At 32.7% G+C, this 15356-nt stretch overlaps 2 protein-coding genes across 9 annotated transcripts in view; one reads left to right on the top strand and one right to left on the bottom strand.

Annotated features, from left to right (window-relative positions):
- The window catches only part of LOC141401062 (bicaudal D-related protein homolog), a 289088-nt gene extending 286312 nt beyond the window's left edge, over positions 1-2776 (top strand). For all 7 annotated transcript variants that reach the window (XM_073980885.1, XM_073980884.1, XM_073980883.1 and 4 more), the window contains one exon: positions 266-2776. In XM_073980885.1, coding sequence (XP_073836986.1) covers positions 266-421 — 156 coding nt within the window. In that variant the 3' untranslated portion in view covers positions 422-2776. The remainder of the gene's footprint in view (positions 1-265) is intronic.
- Positions 2777-9543: 6767 nt separating this feature from the next.
- Ccdc114 (Coiled-coil domain containing protein 114) lies at positions 9544-15140 on the bottom strand. Of its 2 annotated transcripts, none has more exons than XM_073983132.1 (9): positions 14984-15140; positions 14754-14915; positions 14451-14555; positions 14200-14390; positions 10665-10839; positions 10400-10582; positions 10191-10341; positions 9956-10130; positions 9544-9884 (listed from the first exon to the last, which is right to left on the bottom strand). In XM_073983132.1, the coding sequence occupies exons 1-9, from the start codon at positions 15044-15046 to the stop codon at positions 9668-9670; spliced, it is 1422 nt and encodes a 473-aa protein (XP_073839233.1). In that variant the 5' UTR covers positions 15047-15140; the 3' UTR covers positions 9544-9667. The 2 variants fall into 2 exon arrangements, with proteins under 2 accessions (XP_073839233.1, XP_073839234.1); XM_073983133.1 differs by having other exon boundaries at positions 14754-14886; positions 14984-15111.
- Between the last annotated feature and the right edge of the window lie 216 nt (positions 15141-15356).

Here is a 15356-nt window from a genome sequence, read left to right as displayed (position 1 = left end):
AAATACTCAAACTTGGCAGCACCTCCCATAATTTAGTTAATTTAATAGTGCTTTACATCAAGCAGGTTTTAATAAATCACGTAATTTCAGTTGTCAATTGGCTTGAATATTTATCAAATATAGCAAGTAATTTCCCAAAAGCAAGTAATTTCGCGTTTTAGATACAAGTGTAAATTTAGTTTAAAGGAAATACGGCATTGCATATCTTCGATTGTAAATTTTGTACAATTCCTTATTTTATAAATGTTGTTTTGTTCTTTTCCAGATGGATATGCAAGAACTGATCGAAGAACAGATGCGTTCAAAAATGATCAACAATCGTAAAAGCCAACAACCTCAACCCCAGACAAATGCCAGTGGCGCCAGTAATTTGGCCAAACGTTTATCCAATTACAAATTGTGGAGCCTTTTTCAACGGTAATCTAATGTCGCTGAAGTGGTGGCGCTATGCGTCGTTAATTTTAATCATGTAAAAGCTTTCAGACGTTTATTAAATTGAGTTTTTTACCTATTATTATTTTTCTATATATAAATGTACTTATTATCATTAATTACTCTTTTTTATGATTTACTCTCTATACATTCTCCTTTTTTTATATATGTTAATAAATTGTGTATAAATTCTTTTAATGTTTTTTATTATATATGTATGTATACTATGTTGTTTTATATAAGAAATATTTATATTAATTGTACTTTTTTACTTATATGAAAAATAGTAATATTAGAGTGAGGTTAAACAATACATATAAAAACAAAATAAAAAAATGTAACAAAATCAAAATTTACACAAAAACTAACCCCCTTTTGATTATAACAAAAAATAAATAATGTACCTTTTTCTGATGATAATATTATAGCGAAAATTAATAATATTAAAACACATAATATATATAAAAAAAACAAATATTTTAAAATAATTTACCTAAATGTTTAATTATTTTTATTTTACAATCTTTTTTATATGGTTTTCTTACAGTAATATGAAACAGTAACGCTTTTTTATATAATTACATTTACATATGATGTATGTAACAAATTTAAACAGATAAAGATATGCATTCTAATAAACAAAAGACACAACTGATTAGTATATATTATGTACATGGAATTTAAGAAAGTATGAAATATTTGATTTTTTTAATAATTCGCATAATTTATCAACATGTTGACAGGCCGCCCAAAATGTTATGTTCTAATGCTGTATGGCCACCACTTAAATTAGTATTGCTTGCTGCAAAAAGTTGGAAACACATACCTATTTGGCGTCAATAAAACTTATTTATATGTATTTTGTATACATTTACGAAATCCACTAGATTTCAACTGTCAATTCCATTGATTAAACTTCAAATGAAATCCAATGGATTTCAGATGAGGAATTGACAGTTTAAATCGAGTGGATTTCATAAATGTAAACCAAGCAGACTAGACTATGCATTTATATGATGGTTAAGTGCATTATCTCGATTTATTTGACATATATTGTATGGAAATGACAACTTAAATCGACTAGATTTGCGAAACCAAGCCTAGTCTAAACGGGGTCGTTATACTCAGGCAACTAAAACAAATGTTTTAGTAAAATACGTCATTTGTTTGACAGATACTCAAAGGAATTGACAACATAAATAACATATTTTATTAAAACTAGTTTGGTGTAAATGCGGATTAAGATAGATAAAGAAATTCAACCTGTAATAAAAGATACATTTGGTCAGGTATTAAAACAGGTTTACATTGTAATGTATGGCAAAATAGACCTAAAAACGAAGTTGTGAATAATCCCATTTTTTAGAAAGTGTATGTATTTCATATTTTCTTAAAATTCCGGGAAGTACATCGATTTACATTGATTACTAATATTGAAATTCGTATGCCTTATAATCGTTTGACGCTAATGAAAATAATTTGCAAGAACAATAATTTTATACAGTTTTATAAAATATTTGAAAAGAAATATATTTTTTACAACAAAACATTACATATCCCTTGCTAGCCGTTTTAATTTCGATATCAGTGGTCTGTCAAAAAATATCCCCACTTATTTGCGCAAATTTTGTTGTCTGTATAACGCTTTATGATTTAAGTAGAATGAAACTTCTATATCGTAAAGTACAATTATTTTTTTCTATAAAGAAATGAAAATGAAATGAAAACTCATCATTTGAAGTTTGAGCAATGGAATTGACAAAAACGAGTGGATTTCGTAAATGTAAACGTACCATTATGGCAGCGTCATTTTAAAAAGAAGTCCAATTTTATGACATTAAAAATTGGAAGAAAGTATGTGGAAAGCTTCATTCTATTTAATTGTAAAATTTCAAGAAATCAGTATCAAACATTTGCGGGATATACATAAATTTAAAAATCTCTGTTGTTCTTTTGTTATTTTCAAAAATCCTGTATCAATTCAAAATAATAAAAGTAAAAAATCTATTAATCTAATATTAATTAAAAGTAATAGGTTAGAATTAAGTAAAGCACGAAATCAAAGCATTTTTCTAAGAATTTAAGTTAATCGAAAAACAGTTGAAAAAAAAAATAAGAAAACAAAAATTAGAAACACAAAATGGAAAACAAAACATGTTACAGTTAAGAGATAAACTTTTTTTCAAAAGCTTTAATTTCACCTACTTGCCTTAATTCTGACAATGAAACAAAAATTAACACAAAACAGAAAAAAACTAATTTTTAAAAACTAATATTAAATGTGAAAACACAAAGATGTTTGAATAAAACAAAAATAAACATTTTAGTAAACCTAACCTATAAATTGTGTTTAAATTTCTTTACAAATTGTGTGATTTTCAATAGAAATCTGTGAACTGACTTGGATTGGAGTAAGGTATATTGGATTGGAGCAAGGTATGTTATATTGGCTGCTGTGACAAGCTGTTCGAATATGAAGTAGAGCTGGCAAAAAAAAAATCGATGGCACTATCGATAATATCGATAGTTATTTAAAAATTCAATATCGATAGATAGTTTTGTCTATCGATATTATCGGAATAAAAACCCTAACCTGAAATCCATTGAAATAAATATAAATTTCGCTGCTTTTTGGTTATGTGTGTAAGAAAGTAAGTCCGCAATCACACGTACACATTTTTCGGTAAAATAAAATGTATGCTTTTAAATTTTTTATGTACATATACTTACCCCCTGTTTTTGTAACTATTTTCTGTTCGTTCGTCTATATGCGTAACAATTTGGGCATCCATAGCACAGCTCCTAGATGACATACAGACCTAATTCTTCGTAGACACTTTCTATATATTGTTAAGAATTCCTCCTTCAAAAATCAGCGTTCCACATTTGCGCTAAAGCGAGTAAATCGATCTACAAAATTTGACAATTCGTGTGAGAACAATAAATATTTTTACAAAAACAGGGGGTTAGTCCCAATTTACATTAGGCGAGTTTACTTGCGGCAATTGTCAGTTTGTTGGTGAGAGAGGGGGCTGAGAGGCAAAGGGTTACCATATGCCTCACCTCTCTCTCCATCAAACTGACAATTGCCGCAAGTAAACTCGCCCAATGTAAATTGGGACATTAATTGAAAAGGAAAAGCAATAGACTTTCCTTCAAATGTATCTTCTATATTTAGCTACACACTTTTCATTCATTTTTTCCATAAATTCTGAATAATTTTGTATTTTCAATATATTTTTATATGTTTCTATTTTCAAAATTAAAGAGAGACATGTCAAAACAATGTTTGTGTATACAGACTTTCAGTTATTTGTTTCTAATTTTTTACGCGATTTTTAACTAATGGACAAGAAATGTGTGTGGAATTAAGAAGAAAGCACAACCTTCTTCCTTCTGCATCTATATAAAATGATTAGTTCATTAATTGTCTTTCATCTTTTTCCTTTTTGCTAAAAATTTTTTTGTTTTCAACTAATTTTTCAATTTTGAATTTAGACATGTCATTATTAATTTTTTCGATAAATTCTCTCATTTGTTAGGGATGGGACTTTTTTATTCGTCGTTCAGAGAGTATTTCTACTCGAACAACGTAGAAAAATCATCGTTCGTTCATAGAATTTTGTGTGGAGAAATAAGTAATTTATTCGTAGTTATGGATCGAACAACGAATAGAGAACGAACGACGTACCGTGGAAACGGCACACTACAAAATTATTTTTTTTTATAATTTCCCCAATTACATATAGAAAATGTTCAGATAACATATTCAAAATTTGTCGATACCACTACTCGTTCAATTTGCCTTGGATTCAAGTTAAGGGCCAAACACCATCGATTCATGTCATCCGTTAACGGTACGGTGACCAATATTTTTTGATGAAAAAGGAGTACACATACGAGGGCTACTACATAAGTTTCTGGGCTAGACAACAGCTTAACATTTTCTAGCATAAGCGTACTCAGTACGGTTTGACTACCACGTATTGGGTTTTTTACAGGACTTGAAGAATTAATTTGCAAAAAATATGGAATTTACATGTGAACATTTTCGTCCGAAAATTGTTTACAATTTTCTACGTGATGACGACGCGATGAAGTAGACATAGTTAGTAGACAATAGGGATTCGTAGTCTGAGTTGGGGTCGAGCAATTATGCTGTAGAAGGAGACTAAGTCGAAAAAATAACTTGGCTCCAACTCCGTACAAAAATTTTATTCTACATTTATCAAAAATGAATTTCAAGAACTCTTTTGGTCCAATTAGTACTCTAAAGCAAACTTAAAATTCCATGACAATCGAATTAGATTTTCAACTTTAGGGTGAATTTGGGAGCTGGGTCGATTTCGCAATATTCGATAATAAATGTATATATATTTTGGAATATTTGTTTTAGATCCTAAACATTCTTGATCTAGAATATGATCAATGATATTTAAAGAAGATAATGATCTCAAATTGCTTATATTCCCGAGCGAAAGCCTGGCCACGTCAGAACCTGTCACACAGAGTTTCAAATTTCGACGATCTTGTATTTTAATCATAATCGTAGAAACATAGACTAATAAATACATAGACAAAGAGAGTTGTAGTGTGCTTCTTTTTTGTAGATGTCGCCGGTATGCACAGTGCCTGATCTTTTCACCCAATGTTTTGGGGTAAATTACAATATTTTGTTGAATTTGTTTATATGAGGATGTAGATCTGGCCAAAGATTTTCCATATTTTGTCTTTTATCAGAATAAATAGTCTAAAATCAATAGTAACTATTAAAAAACTACTAACACCTACTAACGCCATCTACCAGTTTTCGAAAATTTCGAAGATAAATGCTGAGAGCAAATAAATGTCTATGTATTTATTAGTCTATGGTAGAAGTTTTAAAAAAGAGGTTTTGTATTTGTGTTTTATATTCGACAAATGTTCTTTTCAAGGAACACCTCAGAAAAAGGCCAACATATAGGAACAAATTGGAAACTTGTGTATATTTTATTCATATTGAGTGCTATTAGAAAATATCCTGGGAGTCGACTCTGGAGTCGGAGTAGTAACAAAATGGGTGGACTCCAAAACGTTAGTAGTCACACGTAAAAGGTTTGTCGTAAAGTAAATTGAGTTTTTGTGAAATTGATTGTAGAGGAGCTCTATCCTTCACGCTCTCTACCAAATACTCAATATATTTTACGGCAAACTTTATACGTCCAAGAGAAACGACACCATTTGTCAGACCAGGTGACACGTGCCTCTAATTCGTCCTCATTGACCGTGCAAAACGTAAAGATCTATCCTAAAAATTCGATTTACTTTACCGAAAATTTTGTACGGGTGACTACTAACATAGCTCTGTGAAAAAACTGGTTTAATGAATTCAATCGTGGTGGACGCTCGCTCAACGAAGAAACTGCCGTTGTGACAGAAAACATTGATGCCGTGAATAAACTGATAATGCAAGATGGCCATGATAGAGGCATCCTTGGACATTTCTTTTACCGGCTTACATTCCATACTGTATGAAAACCTGACCGTAAAAAATGTTTCTTATCGATGGATTCCGTACCGATTGGTGCAAAAATTTCAAAAAAAATACGATCGGTATACAACCCTTATACGATACGTATAAGCCAGAAGCAAAACAGCAATGGACAGAACATGCTGTTGACACGTTCAAAAACCACGTTTTTGAGGTGTTTCAATAGGAGTAGAAAAAGTGTTTGAACAATTGATCTGAGCGCGTGCAGAAGTGTTTAAAACAATAAACATTGATTTGAAACGACTGATTTCATTTCAACAACGACAATATTTGGTTAAATTTCTGCCTAGGTCTCTCGGGTTTCATTGCATTACCTTGGTATTCGCATGTTTTTGTAAAACAAATCAAAAATAGAGGACATAGAGTACATATGATGAAAATAGAGGACAAATAGAGTACGTTGAAAAAATAGAGTACGGACAACTAAAATAGAGTACTGTCCTCTATAATAGAGTACGGTTGGTCACCGTAGTTAACGGGAAAAAGATAATTCAACGGGCCGATACTACTTGTCGGTTAAGCTGAATTCACATTGTCAGTTTTGAATGACAGCTTTGCTCAAAAATGGTTGCATAATGAATGACAAAGATGAACGAAAGGCCGCTGCACATACGGCAACCACCTGAAACCTTCAAGAACAATCTTGGCATCACTTACACATTTTTCATGTGGTTGTTGTTTTCAACGCACAACGCATCCCACAACGGACCGTATGTATTTGGCCCAGAACACTAGCAAATGGCCCCGGCACATGCGGTCCGTTGTGCGTCGGGTCACGTTTTAATAACATAAGCTGCCTTGCCTATTTGCCTTGCTTGCTTCTGATAAAAGAATAAAAAAGAAAAGGGCAACCCAGTTCGAAATTTGCTCCGCCTTCTTTATTCTTTTATTATATAGGCCTGCGTACATAAGCTGCCTTACCTGCTTACCTTGCTTACTTCTGATAAAAGAATAAAAAAGAAAAAGGCAACCCAGTTCGAAATTTCCTCGGCCTTCTTTATTCTTTTATTTTTATTATGTCAAAAATGAAGCAGGAAAGCAAGGCAATCAGGCAGAGCAGCTTATGTACGCAGGCCTTAAGTCTGTCTGGTTACTTTCCCAGCAAGAACTTTCTCAGAGAGTAAGGGGTTTTTATTCTCTTTTGCTAGAAAATTTTAAAAAGTAAACAGACACCTTCCCAGCAAAAACCAGCAAGCAATCAGCTGACTTGCCAAAACAGAACAATTTGTCCGCCAACAAAGGAAGCAAACACGTTGTATTTTATTAAAAACTAGCGGACCCGGCGAACTTCGTCTCGCTATTAAGGAATAAAATTTCATACAAAAACTCAATTTTCGATTTTTCCAATTTTCCGACTTTTCCGGAGAGATTTTCCAAAATTTTCTTCCGTAAAGACCTTCTCCTCGAAAATACGAATAACTGACAAAAAATTTTACCGAAATCGGCCTAGCCGTTCTCATTTTATGAATTACTATACATTTTTACACCATTTTTATATATATAGATAAAAAAGAAAATGGAACAAAAAAGTATTTTTCCACTTTACAAATTTGTTCTCCATAAAACAATACAATTAGACTATTGATTGATTGTTTTCAGGAAGAAGAAGAGCTTGCAAGTGCTTGCTAGAAAAAATTTGTCCAGCAAGAATTTGCAAGCTCTCAGTGAAAGAACTGTCAAAATGTCTCTCTCGAATCGCTCTCTTTTGCTGGTTTTTTGTGTTAACAGACGACTTCCAGCAACAATTGGTACAAATTGTTACAAATTTTAGGGTAACCAGACACAGCTTATGTCAGAAATGAAGCAGGAAAGCAAGGCAATCAGGCGAGGCAGCTTATGTACCAAGGCTTTTAAGGATTACTGCTATGCCTAAATACGACCGTATTCCCAGGGCGTGTGTGGTGAAAAAAGTAGAACACATGTATTCTTATGAGATCTACCGAAATACGTCGAGCGTATACTTTTTGTAAGTTGAACATTTTCAACTTTGACAGAACGTACGACATGTTATTGTATGTGTGAGTTTTGTATTTTGAAAACAAAGCCCAACAAAACATGAAATACAATTTATTGCAAAAGAAAAATGTTTGTTTTACGAATGAAAACATTTAATGAAGTTTCAATCGCGGTTTTTGTGTTTTAAATAGGATGTCGGATTCAACGTATTTGGGTAATACGGACGCTGAGAGAGCGTTGTTGTGGTAGGTAAGTGAATATTTTTTGTACGTCACGACTTAAATTAGGTATAGCTGTCAGGTACATAAGCTGCCTTGCTTGCTTCTGATAAAAGAATAAAAAAGAAAAGGGTAACCCAGTTCGAAATTTGCTCCGCCTTCTTTATTCTTTTATTTTTATTATGTCAAAAATGAAGCAAGAAAGGAAGGCAAGCAGGCGAGGTAGCTAATGTACCCAGGGCTTTAGACCTGATTTTGGGCGCCATATTAAAAAGGGTATGAAGCAGTAATGAAAAAAACAATTAAACCTAAAGCTGAAAACAGATGCAATGTTTGATTAAAGTTTTGTGTCGTTTTGGCCGTTTTTACACTGTTGGGCATGATGCCGAAAAATTCAAATTCATTTGAAATATATGCCGACAAACAGATAAACGCTGGACTTTGGTATCGTCGTCGCCCTGTTGTTGTTGTTTTTTTCTCGACGCCCAACGCAAAACTTTAATCAAACGTTGTATCTGTTTTCAGCTTAATGCTGATTACACATCCAACGTTTGAATTAAGTTTAGTGTCGTTCCTGGTAGATGAATACAAGACAAAGTGCTGCCAAGTTTAAAAATTTCTTTATTCTTCTACCAGAAATGACACAAAACTTAATTCAAACGTTGGATGTGTTTTCAGCTTAATAGTCATCTTAAAATTCAAAGTCATCATGGTTTTAACGGACCAGGGAGCATAATTAAAAAGGTAGATGCATCAGCCCAGATGATCGAACTTGAAATGTCAAAATAAGTTATTGTGAATTGAATTCTCATACAAAAACAAAATACATTTTGACATTTTAAACCCCTGCTTTTGTAACTATTTTTTGTTCGTTCGTCTATATTCGTAATAATTTGGGCATCCATAGCTCAGCCCCTAGAAGACATACATATCTAATTCTTCGTAGACACGTTCTATATATAGTTAAGAATTCCTCATTCAAAAATCAGCGTTCCACATTTGCGCTAAGGTGAGTAAAACGATCGAAAAAAATTGATAATTCGTGTGAGAACATAAAATTTTTTACAAAAACAGGGGGCAACAGTACCACAAGAGGTTTTTGTTGTTTTTGCCTATGCATCTATCTTGGTAATTGTGCCGACGGATGGATTCTGTTTGGCACTTTAGACCTGGAAAACTAAATAGGACTATCATTTTGATAGTTGTCCTCTAAAAACTGAGCTGGGTACTTTCACATGTCTATTCATGATCTAGGCCGCAAGAGAGGCATTTTGCCAGATAGCAAGGTTTGCCAATGATATAAATCTGACATTGGGCGCCATAGTATATGAAGCAGAAGTAAAAAAACAAATCTTAAAATTCAACGCTCACTTCACAATTGGCTGGTGATGGATTAAAAGTAAATTATTTTCAAGGTGTGTTAAGTATAAATACGTCTTAGTTTCATTTAGTTGTAAATATTTCAGACTTTATGTTAATACAAATATGACAAAATGATTAAAATATTCTAATGGTTCTCTGGGTTTCTGTATCACTTTTTCTTTTTGGCCGATTCTTTGACATTAAACTTCGGTACACGATCTTTTTTAGCCAATATCGTATTTGAAGATTCATCTATATGGACCGAAGATATGGTCATGTTTATACGTTTTTCTATAACACCGATGAACAATTTCACATTGTGTGAAGTCATGGAAGTTTTTGAACTGAGAACATTCAAAATGGGAGCATCATCGCAAGATAATTGTCTGAAAAAAAAAACAACAAAACAAAATAAGATCAAAAACTCGCAGACGGAATCGAAGAATAAGAAACTTACTTAAATACTTCCCAAATGCCCGTCAACATTTCATGTAAACGTTTATCTAAAATTTCTGCCTTTTCCTTGGCGGCATTATTTTGGGTTTTGGCATTTTCCAGTTGCTCGCTGAGGTATTCTAAGGACTCGGTTTTTTGTTTTTGTTCCTTTTCTAAAAGGTCAGCCTTTTGACGTTCTATAAGAAGAGGTTAATTTATTGTAATTTCTATAACTTATTACAGTTAATATAAGTTACCGATTTCATCTGAAAGTTCCTGTGTTGTGTCATTTAGAACTTCCACCTCATTGCTTAGCTCGTTAACATAATTGAAAAGCGCAAAATTTTCTTCTTCTTGACGCTTAAACTGAGCTGCCAATTTGTTGGTATCTGGTTCCTTATACAGATCCTAAAGGAAAACATTTTTCTTTGAATCATTTATTCTTAAATAGTATTTAGATTTCTACCTTCATTTTATCAATTATTGCCTTATAATCCTGCAATTGTCTTTCGAATGCTTCCTTTTGGGCCAACTTTTTATTAACTTCCCTTTGTTCGAGTTCTGGATTCTGCCGTTTTTGTCCTTTTATATCAAAGAATTTTTGCAATTTGGCATCGTGCTCCAAGCGTCGTTGCATTTCACGCATTTCCTAAAAATAATTTGTGAATTTAGTATCAGCGAGCAAAGCTGTTTCTTTGCCAATCAATTTTTGTTCTCAATAAAATACCCACCTGTATATGCATGATTTTATCATTTTCACTACGATCCTTGAGTAGTTGTAATTTATTGCAAAGTTCCTCACGTTGATCATAGGCTAAAGTGGATTGGTCTATTAAGTCCATAATATATTTTTTACCCTCATTAAATTGTGTCACCATGGATTGCCACATTTCATTAAAATTGGCTCTGCAATGGAAAGATGTAAAGAGTTTGTTTTGAACTGTTAAGGCCCCCACTCAATTAATCAGTCTGTGCCGTCAGTCCGAAGAACCCTTTCTGTATATGTGACTGACAAGTGTGTAGCACGATCCATCAGTCAAGTCTAAAAATCTTGAGTTTTAATTATTTAATTTATTTATTATAAGTTAAACTTAAATCACTAACTAAGTTTATTTATATTAAAAAAATAACAATGATATAAAGCACTATACATTTTGTTAAATTATCACTAAATCTCAAAATGTGAACTTAATTTATAAAATTGTAATAAAAATGATTGTTTAAGTCTGGAGTATTCCTCCATTGGCTTAACTTTTCGGCTTTCCCAAAAAATCACCAGAACAAAATATTTGCAAGCTGACAGCACGATTTAACTAAGAAAGTTTTGTCAGTGCGTTTTGTAAACATTTTTCTCTGCAAGGAGGAAAGTGATGAAGTTAAGCCAATGAGGGAATACTCCAGACTTAAACAATCATATGATTGAATCTTCAACTAAAACAGAACAAACAAAAAACGGCAAAGGCACGCGCAAAACGGAATTTTGTAAATAAAAATTCCAACAACATACTCACAGGTAACTGTCCTGATGTTATTTCAACTTAATAGAAATCGATGATTTCTTAGTTGAATCGTGCTGTCAGCTTGCAAATATTTTGTTCTGGTGTTTTTTTGGGAAAGCCGAAAAGTGAGCATCATTCTCATTAATATGCCATTTAGATATGACACCATTAGCCGGATTTAGCGCATTATCAGGTTTTATTTGCTAAATCCAGCCAAAATCTACCAGATTTCCCATACAAAAATAAATCCTCCTATTGAGTGGATTTGTTTTAAATCTGGCATAAATCCTCGTATACAACTCTGTTTTTTGCAACATGTTGCTGTAGATGCATCGGTGAATTGCTACACTAAAAATAATTTAAAATGTAAAAATTTGTAAACAAGGCGGAAAAATTAAATTTGTTTTGATGTACAAAGTTGATTTTAATCAACCGAAACTAATATTTATGATGTCTAAACGATAAAATAATTAGTTGATTTATTTTAGATGGGCAAACTGCGATAAAATAATTCTTTATTTGCTCTTTAGTTAGCATTAGTAGCATAATGTGCTAACATTTTCAGTATTAAACAATACCTTTGTAATTTGGCGTATGTTTTTTGACACGAATTCAATTTGCAAAAAATTCTTTTGACGTTTCACATTCGTTCAGGTGGGCTGATGCATCTACCTTGGTAATTGTGCTATGAACAAAAATCAGCTGACTGCCATTTAAATCCTCCAAAATGTATATCTAAATGCAATGAGATTTGTACTGGATTTATTAAATCCAGTCGAGGATTTATGGCTAGTCTAAATGAGCTATAAGCTTATAAAAGACTTGAGAAATTTGTTGTTAAAAGCTTATGTCATAATTGTAGAATAATCGAAACGGAACCCTTGTTTAGCGTTGTAATTGTAGAACAAGCTTATGCAATTAATATTATCTTAAGCTTACGAGTACCCTTGTAATTGTAAAACAAGCTTATATATATTTTTTAAATTTTTATTACAATGTTTGTTCTGTTTTAGTTGAAGATTCAATCATATGATTGTTTAAGTCTGGAGTATTCCCCCATTGGCTTAACTTCATCACTTTCCTCTTTGCAGAGAAAAATGTTTACAAAACGCACTGACAGCTTGCAAAATTTACTGATCGCTACCAATATCATGATTTCATCCCGGCGAAGGGGATTATCAATTGGCTTTTCAGTTTTTGAAATGATGATTTTTTAGTATAAAACCTGAACTCTTTAAGCATCGAGTATTCTCATGTTATAGCTCATTTAGACTAGCCATAAATCCTCGACTGGATTTAATAAATCCAGTACAAATCTCATTGCATTTAGATATACATTTTGGAGGATTTAAATGACAGTCAGCTGATTTTTGTTCATAGCACAATTACCAAGGTAGATGCATCAGCCCACCTGAACGAATGTGAAACGTCAAAAGAATTTTTTGCAAATTGAATTCGCGTCAAAAAACATACGCCAAATTACAAAGGTATTGGTTAATACTGAAAATGTTAGCACATTATGCTACTAATGCTAACTAAAGAGCAAATAAAGAATTATTTTATCGCAGTTTGCCCATCTAAAATAAATAAACTAATTATTTTATCGTTTACACATCATAAATATTAGTTTTGGTTGATTAAAATCAACTTTGTACATCAAAACAAATTTAATTTTTCCGCCTTGTTTACAAATTTTTACATTTTAAATTATTTTTAGTGTAGCAATTCACCGATGCATCTACCTTGTTTCTTGTGCCAGCTTGCAACTTTTGTATTTTCTAGCAACATGTTGCAAAAAACAGAGTTGTATACGAGGATTTATGCCAGATTTAAAACAAATCCACTCAATAGGAGGATTTATTTTTGTATGGGAAATCTGGTAGATTTTGGCTGGATTTAGCAAATAAAACCTGATAATGCGCTAAATCCGGCTAATGGTGTCATATCTAAATGGCATATTAAGGCTTATGTTGGTAAGCTAATTATAATATAATTCTCATGCTTTTTTGGTATGTTGGGAAACTATTTTGATTTTCATCAGTCTTCAAAAACTCACACATACATTCTCAAATTTTGGAAAATGTACACATACTATCACAAATGCTGTCGGGCAGACTGATAGGTGAGTGCCCTGCTTAAAAAAATTAATATTACCGACTGCATCTTTAACAACGGGCACAATATCTACTTCTTATAAACATATATAAAAAGGACCAAAGCCTAAACAGGTTATGTTCGAGGGAAATTATAACGCCTTGGCCTAATGCTATTTGGTCAGCTCATGAAATGATGGGTTTTCGCATAAACACACTTGTGTTTGTTAAGTTTATCAGCTTACTCTCTCTATGGTTGAAGTCTGCACTAACGTACTGCTTTGTGTTGTTCTATCTGGGAAAATATGTCAGCACTGATGGCTATCAACTTATCGCGTGATATTCCACCACATGCTGGACAGGTGTAGGGTATCGAACTATTAATTCCAATTTAATACAAACAGATGCGGTTGAACAGTCATAACATAACTCATGGTTTTCTCAGTGTTCTTCTACGGCGTAGCATTCATTAAACAGCCGATTAAATAAACATTCGCAAATTTTAAGGTTAGTCATTCCTACTAATTACTGGTTCCTCTACTAATGCTGCTATGCTTCAGATGGCTAACCTTTGTCTCAGTCACAGATATTCGTCAACAATATACCTACTCTACCTTGATAACGTTAGTCCCTTGTCTTTCCAACCAGCCATCATTGATTCAATTTTGACCTACCGATCTTGCAGCATATGATTGATGTTATCCCTCAGTTTGGAATTTTCGGTCAATACATCGCTGCACTTCTTATTGACCACATCTAAACGATTCTCCAATTTGACAACACTTTTTTGGACTTTACAAATTGTATCCTTATAACAGCTATCGGGTACTTCCAATTTACGCATGCTATCAATTTCTTTTTCAATCTGAAAAATAAGTTAAAAGATAGATTATTGCTCCCTCAATAGAACTTCAACTATTGGAACCTTTTTAATGTGTCCCTCCAGTTCCCATAAATTGGTGCGTTCACTTTGCAATGTTCGCTGGACATCGGCTTCTTGCAGTTGTAGCGTAGACAATTTCTTTTCTTTCTAGAATATGGTTTCGGAATTAAGATTTTAAATTAACAACTCCATTAAGACAAAACCACAATCAGAGTTTGGCTTAGTCCCCATAATTACCAAATGGCATATCAAAGATACATTGTCCATAATATTTAGACATATAAAATACCGACAACCAAGCCAATCATTGATTGTGTTTTTTTGCTTTTAGAAATAGATACCTACTCCAACACTCCTTTTAGCATGACTACCACCCTCTAATGTAATAATCTCTGTGGTCAATTGTTGGTGTTCCTTTTGCAGGCCGCTTATTAAATGGTTTTGTTTTTTCAATTGTTTTGTCTTGTAATCCAACAGACTACGCAATTCCAATTGTAAAGAACGCAGCTATGTAAAGCAGAAAATTACATTAAAGATTTTCAATGGTGTGTTATGGTTTACACAATGTATATCACCTGTCTTTGTAAACGTTCCAATTCAGCATTGGCCAATTGATCCAATTCCGCTTGATTTGTCATAATCAAGATATTTCCATTGTACTTTTCTCAAAAAATTTAAGGAAAGTTGTTTAATTTCTAAATTTTCTAAATAATTACCAGAAAAGCTATAAACAATTCTATGTCGCCTTGGTAACGTCAGCAAATAATAAGAGCCATGATCTTGTTTTACTGGCACTTTTGTTTACTTTTCAACGCACGTAGTTCTATTCTGTTCGGTTTGGATGTATCGGAGATTGTTATTTATTATTATAAATCGTTATACTTCAGTTCAATCGTCTTTGTCCTGCAAACATTTCCCGCCCGTTTTTCCTTTTCCGTTTTTAACGTG

The sequence above is a fragment of the Musca autumnalis genome, unplaced genomic scaffold (genome assembly GCF_047663935.1).
Source record: "Musca autumnalis isolate F117 unplaced genomic scaffold, ASM4766393v1 scaffold_4, whole genome shotgun sequence".
NCBI lineage: Eukaryota > Metazoa > Arthropoda > Insecta > Diptera > Muscidae > Musca > Musca autumnalis.
This window is presented reverse-complemented; position numbering and strand designations above follow the sequence as displayed.

Coding starts and splice junctions, on each gene's coding strand:
- Ccdc114 (XM_073983132.1), bottom strand. CDS start 15,046: ATGACAAATCAAGCGGAATTGGATCAATTGGCCAATGCTGAATTGGAA. Junction 10,840..14,199: donor AATCATATGCTGCAAGATCG/GTAGGTCAAAAT, acceptor TTTCCATTGCAG/AGCCAATTTTAATGAAATGT. Junction 9,885..9,955: donor GGCATTTGGGAAGTATTTAA/GTAAGTTTCTTA, acceptor TTTTTTTTTCAG/ACAATTATCTTGCGATGATG.